At 41.0% G+C, this 15,219-nt stretch overlaps 1 protein-coding gene across 5 annotated transcripts in view; it reads left to right on the top strand.

Annotated features, from left to right (window-relative positions):
* LOC134347875 (interferon-induced GTP-binding protein Mx3-like) overlaps positions 1-15,219 on the top strand; it is a 46,489-nt gene that overhangs the window by 24,319 nt on the left and 6,951 nt on the right. For all 5 annotated transcript variants that reach the window (XM_063050434.1, XM_063050432.1, XM_063050433.1 and 2 more), the window contains 5 exons: positions 1,430-1,628; positions 4,308-4,386; positions 6,272-6,394; positions 12,087-12,231; positions 13,703-13,861. In XM_063050434.1, the coding sequence (XP_062906504.1) occupies positions 1,430-1,628; positions 4,308-4,386; positions 6,272-6,394; positions 12,087-12,231; positions 13,703-13,861 (705 nt within the window). The remainder of the gene's footprint in view (positions 1-1,429; positions 1,629-4,307; positions 4,387-6,271; positions 6,395-12,086; positions 12,232-13,702; positions 13,862-15,219) is intronic.

Raw genomic sequence — 15,219 nt, 5'->3', positions numbered from 1 at the left:
AGCCTACAAGCACAACCAAAGTAGATGAAGCCAAATTTATTATCATAAAATAGAAAGCACAAAGAATCCACCCAAAATACTACATAGTAAGTCACAAAGATTTCAGGTCTCACAATACCTCATTGTTGTTGGGGGAACTCCCAACGTGAACGCAGCCTGGTTTCATACATTCAAACAACTCATTTTCTTTAACGTTGCTCAATAGTTCAATAGTTCAATTTAATATCCGACAAATGCACACAATATACAATCTGAAATTTTTCACAGATATCCATAAAAACAGACGAGTGCCCCAAAGGATGAATGACAGCCCCCCCACTCCCTCTCCCACGCACAAGCAGTAGCAAAGCAACAACCCTCCACCCACCAAGCAAGCAATAGCAACACTCCAATAAAGACCATGATCTACAGGACAACCAAAACTAATCGTTCACCTGCCAATTCAACATGCTACCGGCTCTCCCCCCCTCCCTAATAAAGGGAAAAGGAGGTGTCCCCTTTCACAGTGAGAGGGGAGACATAACAAAACAAAACATTGATTTACGGTGTTAAAAGTCTGTTAAAAGGGGCGGGGGGAGAGAGAGAGAGAGAGAAAAGAAAAAGAGAAAACAGCCTCCCACAGCTGGTCTGCTGTTCTGATGTTCCGTTCTCTTCCACAATGCTTCAGTTGGTGGCACCAGCTTAGAATAAGCCCATCCCCAGGGCCGCGAGACCTCGGAACCGCAAAGGCATGCTGGTCTTCAAGGCCCTATCCTCGGGATATTGAAAAGTGGCCAGTCATGAGCCCCACAGAGCGGTTCCCACGACCACAGTGAACCACAGTCTGATTATAACTCCAGGTCAGGGTCTTCAACAGAACTCTATCCACACTGAAAGGGAGAAGGAGAGATGTCAAAGGTGGAAATTAAGCTGCTTTCATAGATGAATGTGAAGGAATCACAATTCAGCACCATCATGACTCTGCCTCCACCTTCATTGTGCATATTATAAATCAATTGAACACTTTAATGGTCACTCCTTATCCATCAGTCCACTAATGTTTTCGGCTTAATATTTCTTTAGTTACAAAATAACGTTAATATTACATATAAGCGATAAGACTGAATCCAATAAAAGGATCCATCAAGCCAACTTGATGAAGTATCCATCACCCTAGCTCTCAAAGTGACCAACAGTTATTACAGACATTCTCATGTTAATAATGCCTGAGACTAAGAAAGAATCCAGCTGCTATCAGCGAACATTAGACAGTAACAAACTTGTGGTGTATGATTTGTACAACTACGATACATGCTGCAAGCTCACAGAGTTACATTCACCCAGTATTTTACAAAGTTTAATACAGCTCACTTCTCAAAGTCGATCTTAACACTCCATCAATCAAAACAAATTAATTGTATCACCTTTTCTCTTTCTTTACATTCTAAAGGCATTTTAACTAAACCTGACCTGGTTGACAAAGGAACAGAGATGAATGTGGTGGACATTATGGAGAACTTGGTGGTGGAACTGAGTAAAGGTTACATGATTGTTAAGTGTCGAGCCCAGAAAGATATCAATGACCAAATAGCACTCAGTGATGCTATTTTGAAGGAAAAAGCTTTTTTTGAAGACCATGAACAATTCAGGTAAACGATGGGAGACTCATTTTCAATTAATCTCTCAATATTTCTTATTAACTCCTCCATCTTGCTATTTGCTCACAGTCCTTTTTCATATTCTGATTTTATTGTTTATATTAGTGGATTTTTATAATGTCTTTCGTCTCCTTACTATCGGGAGGCAACTTTAGTTTCACATTGGAATGGTCAGAGGTTTAGAGTCAAATGTATGTTATTCCCTGGATTTGAACCATTTTGCACTAAGATGGATATTTGAGGCTCTTGGAAATAGTCTAAATTGACTTGGAATAATATTGATATTTCTCCAAAGTCTGACAAAAAAATCAGCCAATAACATGATTTCAAACCATATTTTAAAAAAATACAAATGGCATAATTTATACACAGCAGGTGAGGACAGTGTGGGCTAATGTTGAGTAATGAATTTGCTTGTCATTCAAAAGGAGCGTGGCAATGGTAGATAAACTCTCTGGGAAAACAAACAGTGGTTTTCAGGAATCAAAACCACTCAGTCTTTTCTATGTTACATTAATTTTTACTGCAAGGTCAGAGAAGTTTACAAACCAGAAACAGGCCCTTAAGACCAGCTTGTCCATTCTGGCCTGAACTGGTCCCATTTTCCTGCATTAAACCCATGTCCCTCAACTTTCCCTATCCAGCCATTTGTCCAAATATCATTCAAATTTTATAACTGTACCTGTCTCTACCACTTCCTCTGGCAGCTTGTTCTGTACACCCACTATTCCGTGTGGGAAGAATTGGCCCCTCAGATCTCTTTTAAATCTTTCCCGTCTCATCTTAAACTTCTGTCCTAAGACTTTGACTATCTACCATATCCATACCCGTCATGAATTGTAAACAAGGAATAAAGATACCCCTCAGCCTCCTTCACTCCACGGAAAGCAGTCCCAGCCTATTGGGTCACTCATTATAAGTCAAACTCTCCAGTCCTGGAAAAACCTTTGTGAATCTTTTTTCCACCTTTCCTAGCTTAGTCACATCTTTCCTGTAACACGACAAACAGAACTGCCCAGAGTACTCTTAAGTGTGTACTCTTAACCGAAGTTCAAAGTCAATTTAACATAAATGTCACCTGAGATTCATTTTCTCGTGTGCAATCACAGTAGATAAAAAGAAACAAAACAGGATCAATGAAAAACTACACACAAAGATGGATAAACAACCAATATGTGAAAGATGACAAAAAGTGCAAATACAAAAAGAAAAATAAATAATGATAAGTAATAAATAATATCGAGAGCATGAATTGTAGAGTCTTTGAAAGTGGGTTCATAGGCTTTGGAATCATTTCAGTGTTGTGGTGAGTGAAGTTATCCATGCTGGTTCAGGAGCCTGAAGGCTGAAGGATGATAATTGTTCCTGAATCTGGTGATGTGGGACCTCAGGCTCCTGTACCTCTTTCCCGATGGTAGCAGTGAGAAGAGACCATGGCCTGCATGGTTGGGTCTGTTGTATATTTAATATTTCAGTAATATTTGAGTAATCTGTGTGTGTATGTGTGTAAGTTGTGTGTTATGTGTGTTATATATATATATATACATTTGATTAAGTATTTCTGTCTGTTTAAATAATTAATTACAGGTTATATGTAAAAATACATTAATTGCATAAGTCATCACAATAAGTGGGCGCCTCTCTTTAAGTTAACTCAAATTTACACCCATATTTCAGACTCCTTGTACCTTTCTTTGAATTAGTTTAATGTCTTGAAGTTACAAAACATAACCGGGTCCTTGAGGGTTGAAAGTTGCTACATGACATCCCCACTCCCATTGTCAGTGTCCTCACCATTGAATGCAAGCTTGCCACGTGCCTCATTCACTGCTCTGTCTATCAGGCAGTACATGAGCTGGTTGACTAAGGAACAAAGTTGACATGGTGCAGAATGTGATGATGGAGCTGAGGAAGTGTTACTTACTGTGAGATGGGCAAAATGAAAGGTGTAGATTGCCCAAGTTTGTCAGTTTTCATGCACAGAGAATCAGAAGGAATACACTGGACCTTCCCAGTCATTTATTGCTGGTGGACAATGGGGAGAAAGTGAGGCAAGAACAAAGCAGCAGATGCTGGAAATGTGAAATCGAAACAGCAGATGATAGAGACACTCAGAGATGATCTGGTTGTCTCTCTTGCCAGGAAGAGAGAGAGAGACAAACAGAGCATCCCCAGTGGTTTCTGATTTGTGTAAATGGATTGTGTTCAGCCATAAAAGTAATGCTTGCTCTTCCATATCCTCCTTTTCTGTTGGAGTTCTGTGCTCCAATAGCTTACCCTTAGAAACTGGGAATATTGCATTACTGGTGCTGACTGATACAGAGTGATAATATTGACTATTGTATCCCACATCCGTAATAAATATCCTTCAGTTCAGAGTTTATGAGCAGCATGCGGAGGACTCTAAAATCAGTGCTAGGGTTGTCCAGAGTGGAGATGATCCAGAGTGAAGGAGATGCACAGATTTTTCCATGCCTTGTGGTATTACCTGGATCATGGGCGCCTGGCTTATGTTGTTAGCATATTATCATGAGGCTTGTTAGTACAGTCTCCACACTTCATAAACATAGCACTTCCAGTTAAAGCAAACAAAAATAGTTGGATTATTTTGCCATTATCTCATAAAATATCAGTCTTGACTATGACATTCTTTAAAATTTTATTAACTAGGCAATTTTTTGAAGAAGGAAAGGCTGGTATCTCAAATTTGGCTGTTCGGCTAACAAAGGAACTTGTTAACCACATTAATGTAAGTCTTATTCTGTAAACAATCTCAATTTTTGATAATATACATTATGCTCAATTGTATATTTAAGGTAATTCAGCGTCACTACCATGAATTTTATGGGGAACTTCGATGAGCCGAAAATCGGTTTTGTTTAACTGGAGCATATTTAGTCCAAGTCAAAGTTCAAGTTTATTGTCATTCAATCACATACATGTATACCACCAGATCAGTGTACAATGCAGTACATGTAACTTACACACAACACAGAAAGTAATATTACCACAAATAATAAGGTGCATTTCAGGAATTCTTTTGGATATATTGCAGTTTGAGATCATCTTTGGATTTCTGAACAGTAAGCCTGAATTTGTGGCATTTAGCTGATTAAGAGAATCTTTCTGCTGGTGAGTGTTATTCCCTCAGCTAGTGTGAGATAACAGGTTAGAAAAAAAAATTGAAGTAGAAGTGAAAGGTTAGTTTTATTTGTCACATGTACATCAAAGGGCGACACTGTAGCATAGTGGTTAGCACAACAATTTGCAGTACCGGAGTTGAGGAGTTAAAACCATGAGTTGAAAGTCAAAGGGCAAAAGTTTAGGGGTAACATGAGGGGGAACTTTTTTATTCAGAGAGTGGTAGCTGTGTGGAACGAGCTTCCAGCAGAAGTGGTTGAGGCAGGTTCGATGTTGTCATTTAAAGTTAAATTAGACAGCTATATGGACAGGCAAGGAATGGAGGGTTATGGGCTGAGTGCAGGTCGGTGGGACTAGGTGAGAGTAAGAGTTCGGCACGGACTAGAAGGGCCGAGATGGCCTGTTTCTGTGCAGTAATGGTTATATGGTTACCAGCAACAGGGGTTCAATTCCTGTCACTACCTGTAAGGAGCGGTGGGAATTGTATGTTCTTGCTGTGACCGCATGAGTTTCTCCCACAGTCCAAAGATGTACCAGTTGGTGGGTTAATTGGTCATTGTAAATTGTCTTGTGATTAGCCTGAGATTAAAACGTCAAAACATAGTGAAATGCATTGATTTGTGTCAGTGACCAAAACAGTCCACGTATGTGCTGGGGGGGGAGGGGGGAGCCTGCAGGTGTTAACATGCTTCTGTCGCCAACGTTGCATAACTTACTAACCATAATCTGTATGTCTTTGAATGTGGGAGGAAATTGGAGCACCTCAAGGAAACCCAAATGGCCATGGGTGGAACATACAAACTCCTTACAAACAATGCTGGGAGTTGAACCCTGATCTTACAGCTGCTGCTTCTTGATAGAGAAGTGGGAATAGCAAGTTCCTCTGAAAAGGAAGACCCAAGCATAGGACCAGGAATGTGGGATGGGTTAGTGGGATCAAGGGATGGCAGGAAGCGGAAGTTGACATAATCGTGCAGAGGTGCAAAGACTGAGAGTCAAAGATGAGTCATGCAAAAGTACACGTATGCTTAGGTGCAATGAAAAAAATTACTTACAGATCATCAGGTAAGTGGAATATTACTGGAGACGGTGGGCAAATTAGACAACATTAATGGACAGAGCAAGGTTTCTTCTCACTCTCTGTGCTATAGTGACAATAAAAGTTAGAGAATCAAGTGTCATATTAGAGGCTGGGGATCTGCACTGAGACACTACGGTAGAGTAGGAATGAAGTCATTCAGACGAGATGATAAAATATGCTCTCTCAAGTGGCTTGCCATTGTATGAAATTACCTATTTAATATTCAAGTTCAAAAATATTGCACTGCATCTCAAAACACTCTGGTGGCCATCAGCTCATGCTACAAGCTTCCCTTCAGAGAAGGGGATTGTGGAATAAGCTGGGAAGTAAAAGTGAGGAGTTAGTATGAGAACTGGCAGGCTCACCTTTCCACTTCACACATGGTGATCTTTGCGTAATCCGTCTTTCCAAGAAATCGCTGCCTCAGTTGCGACTGGACGTGGAGAGCAAACTGAACAAATCGTTGGAATCTATGAAGATGCACAACTCTGCGGTCCCCTCTTCTTACAGTGAGAAAATGACATTCATAATCGAGGTAAGGCTCCCTTTATTTAATGGCTACGTTTGGGCTGTTCAACAGCAACATTTGTGAAACACAGAACAGAAAAGCACGGTACAGTCTCTTCAGCTCACAATGAACTTTTAAACTACTCCAAGGTCAATCTAACCCTTCCCTCCCTCATAGCCCTCCATTTTTCTACCATTCATGTGCCTATCTAAATATCATAAATGCCCCTAATATATCTGCCTCTACCACCACCCCTGGCAGTGCAATCAATGTACTTGCACTCTCTGTAAAAAGAAAACTGTCTCTGACACTACCCCCGTACTTTCCTCCAATCACCTTAAAAGTGAGTCATCTCATGCTGGCTATTGCCACCCCGGGAGAAAGATGCTAGCTGTCTCTATCTATGCCTTTTATCATCTTAATCACTTCTATCAAGTTGTCTTTTACCCTAGTTCACTATAAAGACAAAACCCTAGCTCAGCCAACCTTTGATCAAAAGAGATTATTTAATCCAGACATGATTCCGGTAAATTTCCTCTGCACCCTCTCTGGAGCTTTCACATCTTTCCTATAATGAGGTGACCAGAACTAAATACAATAATCCATGAGTGGTCTAACCGGGGTTATAGAGCTGTAACATTACCCCATGGCCCTTAACTCAGTCCTCTGACTAATGAAGGCCAACACACCATGTGCCGTCCTATCAACTAGTGCAGCAACTCCGAGGGGGTCTATGGATGTGGACATCAAGCTCCTTCTATTCCTTCACACTACTAAGAACCTTGTACTCTTCCTTAAAGTACAACCTTCCACAGTGTATCATTTCATAATTTTACAGATTGAACTGCATCTGGAACTTTTCAGCCCAGTTATTAATGTCCCGCTGTAACCTGTGACAACTTTTTGCACTATCCACAACACCAGTGACATTCGTGTCACCTGCAGAAGTGCTAACCCATCATTACACTTCCTCATTTAAGTCATTCATAAAAATCACAAAAAACAGGGGTCCAAGAATAGATGTCTGTGGAACACCACTAGTCCCAGACCTCCAGGCAGAATATGCTCTATCTACTCGTACACTTTGCCTTGAATTCAAACAGTCAAGTGTCCCTGGATCTCATGCCCCCTGACTTTCTGAAAGAACCTACCATGATTAATCTTGTCAAACATTTCACTAAAATCCATATACACCACATCCACTGCTCTACCTTCATCTATCTCTTTGGCCACTCCCTCAAAGAATACAATCGGGCTTGTGAGGCACAGCCCACCCCTCACAAAGCCACACTGGCTCATAGATTCTGTCTCTATTCTCTCCAATCATCTCCCTACCACTGGCATAGTTTGATGTATAAACTTTCTTGATCGAAAGAATAACATTTGCCACTGTCCAATCTTCTGGTATTACTCCTGTGGTCAGTGAAGTCACAAAGATCAACTACTAAATTGTAGCAATCTCTTCCCTCACTTCCCATAGTAGCCCGGAGTACATCTCTTCCAGCCCCGGAGATTTATCTATCCTAATGCTTCTCAAATTTTCCAAGCCAACCTCTTTCTTAACTTCAACATAATAACCCCTCCATGCTGATCTCACATCCATCAACATCCACCTCACTGGTGAGTACCAAGGTAAATTTTTCATTAAGGACCTCTTTCTTATCTCCTCCAACTCATAACACATATTCTCTAATCCAGGTAAATAGTCTCTGCACCCTCTCTGAAGCTTGTACATCCTTACCGTAATGAGGTGATCAGAACTGAACATGATACTGATCACAGTGGGGTTTAACCGGAGTTCTATCGTGATGCAACATTACCTTAGGTATTGAACTTGATCCCCCAGCAAATGAAGGCCAGGTTCCAGTACATGAATCTGTTTTATACTGACCTCACATTTGTCAAAGACGTACACTGAAGCAAAGTATTCATTCAGGACCTCCTTACCTCCTCTAACTTCAAGCACATGGTTTCTGATCAGTTCTACCCTCACTCTAGTCTTCCTCCTGTTCCTCATGTATGTGTAGAATGCTCTGGGGGTTGCCATAATCCTACTCACCAAGGACGACTTATGTGCCCTTCTAGCTCTCCTAAGTTCTTCTTAAGCTCCTTCCTGGCTACCTCCCAAGAGCCCTCTCTGATTCGTGCTTCCTAAATCTTAAGTATGCTTGCTAAGGACTATTCATAGCCCCTCCTGATTTTCCTAATTCCCTCCTTTAGTTCCTTTCTGGCATTTACCCTTCATGTGCTTCATTTGATTCTAACTTCTGAAGCTTTACATACTTTTCCTTCCTTTTTGAATAAATTCATCACCTCTCTAGACATCCCAAGTCCAAGGTTCTCTTATCTTTCCATCCCCATCCTTCCTTCTAACAGGAGCATACCTTTCACATACTCTGTGCAATTGATCAATAAACACCCTCCACATGTCTGATATGGACTTGCCAGAGAAAGGTGTTCCCAATTAATGCTTCTTAATTCCTGTCTAATGCCCTCGTAATTTTGTCTGACTCCAATTTAAAACTATCCCACTAGGACCATTCTTGTCCTTATCTGTAACTATCCTGAAAGATAAGGAATTGTGCTCTCTGCTCCCTAATTGTTCACCTATTGAAAAGTCAGTTACCCAGCCGGGCTCATTACCTGACACCAGGTCCAGTCTCTTTGGACCATCAACAGATTGATTTAAGAAACCTTCTATGATATACTTAACAAATTCTGCCCCATCTAAACTCCTTGCACTAAGACGGTTCCAGTTTAAATTAGGGAAATTGAAATCTTCCATGACAACAACCCTGTTATTTTTATACATTTCCTTCATCTGATTACTTATCTATTCCTCAATGTCCCGGTGGCTATTTGGGGTCTGTAGTACAATCCCATCAGTGTGATTGCACCCTTCCTGTTCCTGAGTTCCACCCAAATGGACTCAGTGTCTGACCCCTCCATTATGTCTCCCCTGAGAGCAGCTGTGAAATTGTCCCTGATTCGTAGTGAAACTCCACCTCCCACTTCTCTTACTTCCTCCTCTATCTTTTATAAAACTTTGAAAACCTGCTACATTAATTACCCGTTCCTCAACCAAGTTTCAGTAATGGCTACAGTGTCATAGTTCAATGTACTGATCCATGCTCTAAGTTCATTACCCTCATCCATTAATATTCATAGTATTAAAATATGCACACTTCAAACTATTGGACACTTCATACCTGTTATTTCGATTTTGGCTTTCAATACTTCCCCTGACATCTACCTTCTGGTCCGATCCTTCCCTTACTGACCTGGGCTCCAGTTTCTAGACAGCTGCAAAACTAGATTAAATTCTCCCGAGTAGCATCAGCAAACCTCCCGGCCAGGGTTTTGGTTCCCCTCAAGTTCAGGTGTAACCTGTCTCTCTTATACAGGTCACCCCCTTCCCCAGAAAATGCTCCAATGATCCAAGAAGTTGAAACACTGCCCCCGCACCATTTTTACAGCCACTAAGTGCAACTAAGCTAAAAATGCTTTGTTGATGATTTTCGTTTGTACTCAGTGCCTGAGGCTGCTCACTTAAAGTGTCCAACAAAAATCAGCCAGCTTTGATGGATTCGAGTTGCCCTGATACCGTTCCTCCATGACTGCAATGTCCTGGCAAAACCTTTCACCACGCTCGTCACTGACAGCTCCAAGATTTTCAGGGAAGAAGTCTAAATGGGAATGCAGAAAATAAATCTTCAGTGAATGTTGCACTTCATGGTTTTTATATGTTGTACATAGTGGAACCAACTGCATGTGGTTTGGTGCTCTGTAGACGCTAAGAAAATTTTCAACAGCATCCTTGAACACCTTCCATGTGATTTTCTGTGGTTCCACTAGAAATTCTTTGAATTGCCTATCATTGATGAACTGTTTTAATTTGTGGACCAACAAAAGTGCCTTCCTTAATCTTGGCATCAGTTATTCTGACTTGAATTATAAATTGAAATAACAAATATGGGCAATTTCAAAAAAAGGATGCATGTTGGGGAAATTCCATGTTGATTTTCATGATCAGTGGCCCAAAATCCATGTATTCAAAGAAATAAGAGGCTTACTGTCCAGTGGGCTTGTATACACCGGAATTTAGAAGGCTGAGAGGGGATCTTATTGAAACATATAAGATTATTAAGGGATTGGATATGCTGGAGGCTGGAAGCATGTTCCCGCTGATGGGGGAGTCCAGAACCAGAGGCCAAAGTTTAAGAATAAGGGGTAGGCCATTTAGAACAGAGTTCAGGAAAAACTTTTTCACCCAGAGAGTGGTGAATATGTGGAATGCTCTGCCCCAGAAGGCTATGGAGGCCGAGTCTCTGGATGTTTTCAAGAAAGAGATGGATAGAGCTCTTAAAGATAGTGGAATCAAAGGTTATGGGGATAAGGCAGGAACTGGATACTGATTGTGGATGATCAGCCATGATCACAGTGAATGGCGGTGCTGGCTCGAAGGGTCAAATGGCCTACTCCTGCACCTATTGTCTATTGTCAATGTTATCAGTTACTCCAGCCCTTTTGGTCTTGCCCTACTTTGGAAACTTTTTGGAGAGATATTTTCAATATTATTTCTAAGGTATTAAATATAGATATCTCTCCTCACCCTATTACTGCTATCTTTGGACTACCTAAAATTTCTAGTAATCTTTCTCCTTCAGCCCGTAGAATGATTGCATTTCTTACTTTAATGGCGAAAAGATGTATTTTACAACATTGGAAAGAGCTTAATGCTCCAACTACCTTTTTTTGGTTTTCTCAGACGATTTTATGTTTGAATCTGGAGAAAATTAGAAGTAACCTTTATGATTCTTCATTTAAATTTGAACAGATTTGGGGACCTTTTATTCGATATTTTCATTTAATGTAATATTTACCCTTCTTGTTTTTTTTCACTGTTTTTAATGGAGGTCGGGATTGAGGACGTGATTTTAAGTTTAACTCTGTTTGGTTTCAAGTTAGCCCATTGCTTTGCCTTGCTTTTAATTAGTTGCACGGTGGGTTTTTTTTTGGGGTTTTTTTTTTCTTTTTTTTCCATTGATATATATAAAATTTAGTATACTATTATGTTATCTTGGTTTCTTATGTTTAAATTACATTGTTTGTAGTATTGTTTTTGGTATTGATACCTTTTGGAATTTTATTATACTTTAACATTGTATTAATGTTTATATGGCTTACCTTTTTTGTATACTTACTCAATAAAAAGATTTAAAGTTACTCCAGCCCAATGCTCTTGAGCAGAGCCACTGATGTCCCCGGGTACGATAGGGTCTTTTAAAAGACTTTTGGATAGGTACATGGAGCTTAGAAAAATAAGGGGCTATAGGTAAGCCTAGTAATTTCTAAGGTAGGAACATGTTCGGCACAACTCTGTGGGCTGAAGGGCCTGTATCGTGCTGTAGGTTTTCTATGTTTCTATGAAATTCTCCCTCTGGGTACCAAACTACCCTCTCCACCCCACTTTTCTCTACCCATAATCCATTAACACAACCTATCCTCATTAAATTGCATGTACTAGTCACACAATGAATCTCCCACCATTGGTCAGCCTGCAGTCTGAAAGCCAATGATCTCCGGACATTCAAGTCTTAAAAGTTTCACTTGGAAAAGGAGTTCTGGGTACAACAATGCCTTGCAGTGGTCTTTTTTGTTTTATTCTTTCCTTAATGGTTATGCCAGTAATTTTACAAACCTTGTCATTTCATCACAGAAAATCAATGATTTCTGCAACCATGTAAAAAGTTTGACTTCAGGGGAGGAGCCACATGACCAGACAAAAGGAGAAAGGTACATCACCAAAGTGCGGAAGGAGTTTGCGACATGGAATTCATTCCTGGCAAAGAGAATGTCAGACTGTGAGTAGAATAATCACTGGAGTTACCTTGTTTAATTGACTATTGTGGCTGTATGATCTAGTTTTCTGATTAAATGTAATCTAACGGGCTAATGTTGAAAGGTATCTCACACAATATGCTGGAGGAATTCAGCAGGCCAGTCAATATCTATGGAAAAGATTAAACAGTTGATGTTTTGGGCTGAGACCCTTCATCAGGACTGGGGAAAAAAGATGAGAAGTTAGAGCAAGAAGGTGGGGGGAGGAGAGGAAGAAGTACAAGGTGGTAGGTGAACTGGGAGGGGGGAGGGGTGGAGTGAAGAGCTGAGAAGTTGGTTGGTGAAAGAGGTAAAGGGCTGGAGAAGGGGGAATCTGATAGGAGAGGGTAGAAGACCATGGAAGAAAGGGAAGGGGGAGGAGCACCAGAGAGAGGTGATGGGCAGGCAAGAAGATGAGGTGAGAGAGGGGAACAGGAATGGGAATGGTGAAGGAGGAGGCAATTACCAGAGGTTTGAGAAATCAATGTTCATGCCATCAGTCTGGAAGCTACCCAGATGGAATAGAAGGTGTTGCTCCTCCAACCTGAGTGTGGCCTCATTGTGGCAGTAGAGGAGGCCACGGACTGACATCTTCCTGCTTCTGGTTATTTGTGTTGCAAGGGTCATTTGGAAAAAGGTCAGGGGGAGAGACATTCTGTATCAATCATTAGGAAAAACAGGGAGGCGCCTTACCTATGCTTGTTTCTGTCTGGCTTACCCTGCCCTGAGGCGCTACCTAGTACTCTGTTAACCAGGGCAGCTCGTTCCGTGCCTGAATCATCAGTGAGTAAATCAGTGCCCTCTCAGGGTAAGGAAGGAATGTACACACACAGATGCAAGTGATTCTGCAGGCATTGGAAATCAGGAGCAACACACACAAAGCGCTGGAGGAGCTCAGCAGGTCAGATTCAGATTATTATATATGTTGAAACATACAACATATGTGTCATTTGTGTTAACCATCACAACCTAGGGATGTGCTGGGGGCAGCCTCCACGTGTCGCCACACATTCCAGCACTGAGGTCAGTATTTTTAATGAGGGGTTTTGCCCGAAATGTGGACTGTTCACTTCCACCCATTGACCTTCTGAATTCCTCCAGCACTGATTTTTGACAATCCTGCCTCTGTAGGTAGTTGATGAAAATTGTTTTTACTGTAATTACAGAAATTAAAGAAATAATTTTATTTGTAGCTTTAAATAGTTTTAATTTTTTTTTGCAATTATTTGTCACTGCTTTGAATTTGCTGTCCCTATTTTCTTTCACTGTGCACCGTAAATCAAAATTCATTATAATTTTTATGTAATGACCGGAAAAGGAGAGGGGATGCTGAGTAAGTGGTCTGCTGCCAAGGGGCAGTGGCCAAAAAAAGTTTGGGAACCACTGATCTATATATTGCCTTTTGAATGGAATATTGTAAAAGAATATGAGTCTTACATCTTCTTTCGCTGTCAGTCCGAGACTATGTCCGTGACGAAGTTCTCCAATATGAAGATCTTTACCGTGGAAGAGAGCTGCCTGGATTCATCAACTACAAAACCTTTGAATCTCTTATGAAGAAAGAGATTGCACAACTGGAAGATCCAGCGATTAGAAAAATGAGGCGTATTACTGGTATGTGACTGCTATGCATGAGGTGCACAACTTTGAACTGTAAGAATACTGGCTATTCTAATGAGAATATTCATCAAAGGTTTTGGTAATTGCTTCATTCTTGTCACATGTACCAAGAAATAGTGAAAAGCTGTTGCTTGGATGCACTTCAGTCAGGCCAGTCCATGGATCAAGGCAGTACAAAAGTAAATGATATAACAATGCGGAATATAGCATTATAATTTTCCAGAAAATGCAGTGCAGATAGAGAAAGCACATGGGCCATGATGAGGTGGACTGAGGGATCAAGAGCTTATCATGCAAGAGATCCTTTATCATTCAAGAGTCTTTTAACAGGGTAGAACCTGTTCTTCAGGCTGATGCACTGTGTTCTCAGCTTTTGTCTCTTCTCTCCAATGAGAGAGGGGAGAAGAGAGAATGAGCAGGGTGGAGGGGTCCTTGATTATGTTGTCCACTTTCCCAAGACAGTGGAAAAAGCAGACTTAGTCAATGGAGAGGAGGTGGATGTCACCACCTAAATTCACCAGTGGTAGGTGTACCTGGGCTGAAATTTACCTTCCTGTCTACGTATTGACCTCATTGGAAACAAATGTGGGAGTGACGAAAACCAGTGGCTAAACTTCTCATAGTTTTTTAACGTTAGTGGCCAAAGACCCCTCCCCCCAGAATCATATTAAGAAGGAGCCTAAGATTTCTTCAACTCCTTAAAGGAGCTTTCCAGCACATTTCATCTTCCTCTCTCCAGCAGATCCACTAGCTTCAGTCTTAGTTCATTTATTCTTGCTGAGATTGTTATACTGAAGTAGTTGAACCTGTCTTGTAGACCAATATCATCTCAGTCTTGTGTTCCTTCTCTGTCTCTACTGGGATCTCTACAGCGATATACCCTTGTGCAGTTGACCTTTGAATGTCCACGGAGAGCCCAGAGTAATAATAAAATATTCAATGATATGGTCATAAGACATAAGAGCAGAATTAGCCCATTTGCCCCATTTGTCTGTTCTGCCATTCTATTATGGCAATTTTATTATCCCTCTCAACCTCATTTTTCTGCCTTCTCCCAGTAACCTTTGATGCCCATATTAACAAGGACTTAGCCACCTCCACTTTAAACATACCCAATGCCTTGATCTCCAGAGCCGCTTGTGGCAATGAATTCCACAGATTCGCTACCCTTTGGCAAGAAATTCCTCTTCATCCCTGTTCTAAAGGGGTATCCTTCTATTCCTAATCTGTGCCCTTTGGTCCTAGACTACCCCACTATAGGAAACATCCTCTCCACATCCACTTTATCTAGGCCTTTCAATGTTCAACAGGTTTCAATGGAAGCCCCCTCATTCTTCAGAACTCCAGCAAGT

This window comes from Mobula hypostoma, chromosome 6 (assembly GCF_963921235.1).
Source record: "Mobula hypostoma chromosome 6, sMobHyp1.1, whole genome shotgun sequence".
In the NCBI taxonomy this organism is placed as follows: domain Eukaryota; kingdom Metazoa; phylum Chordata; class Chondrichthyes; order Myliobatiformes; family Myliobatidae; genus Mobula; species Mobula hypostoma.
The sequence above is the reverse complement of the archived record's forward strand: the minus strand, read 5'-3'. Positions and strand labels throughout refer to the sequence as shown.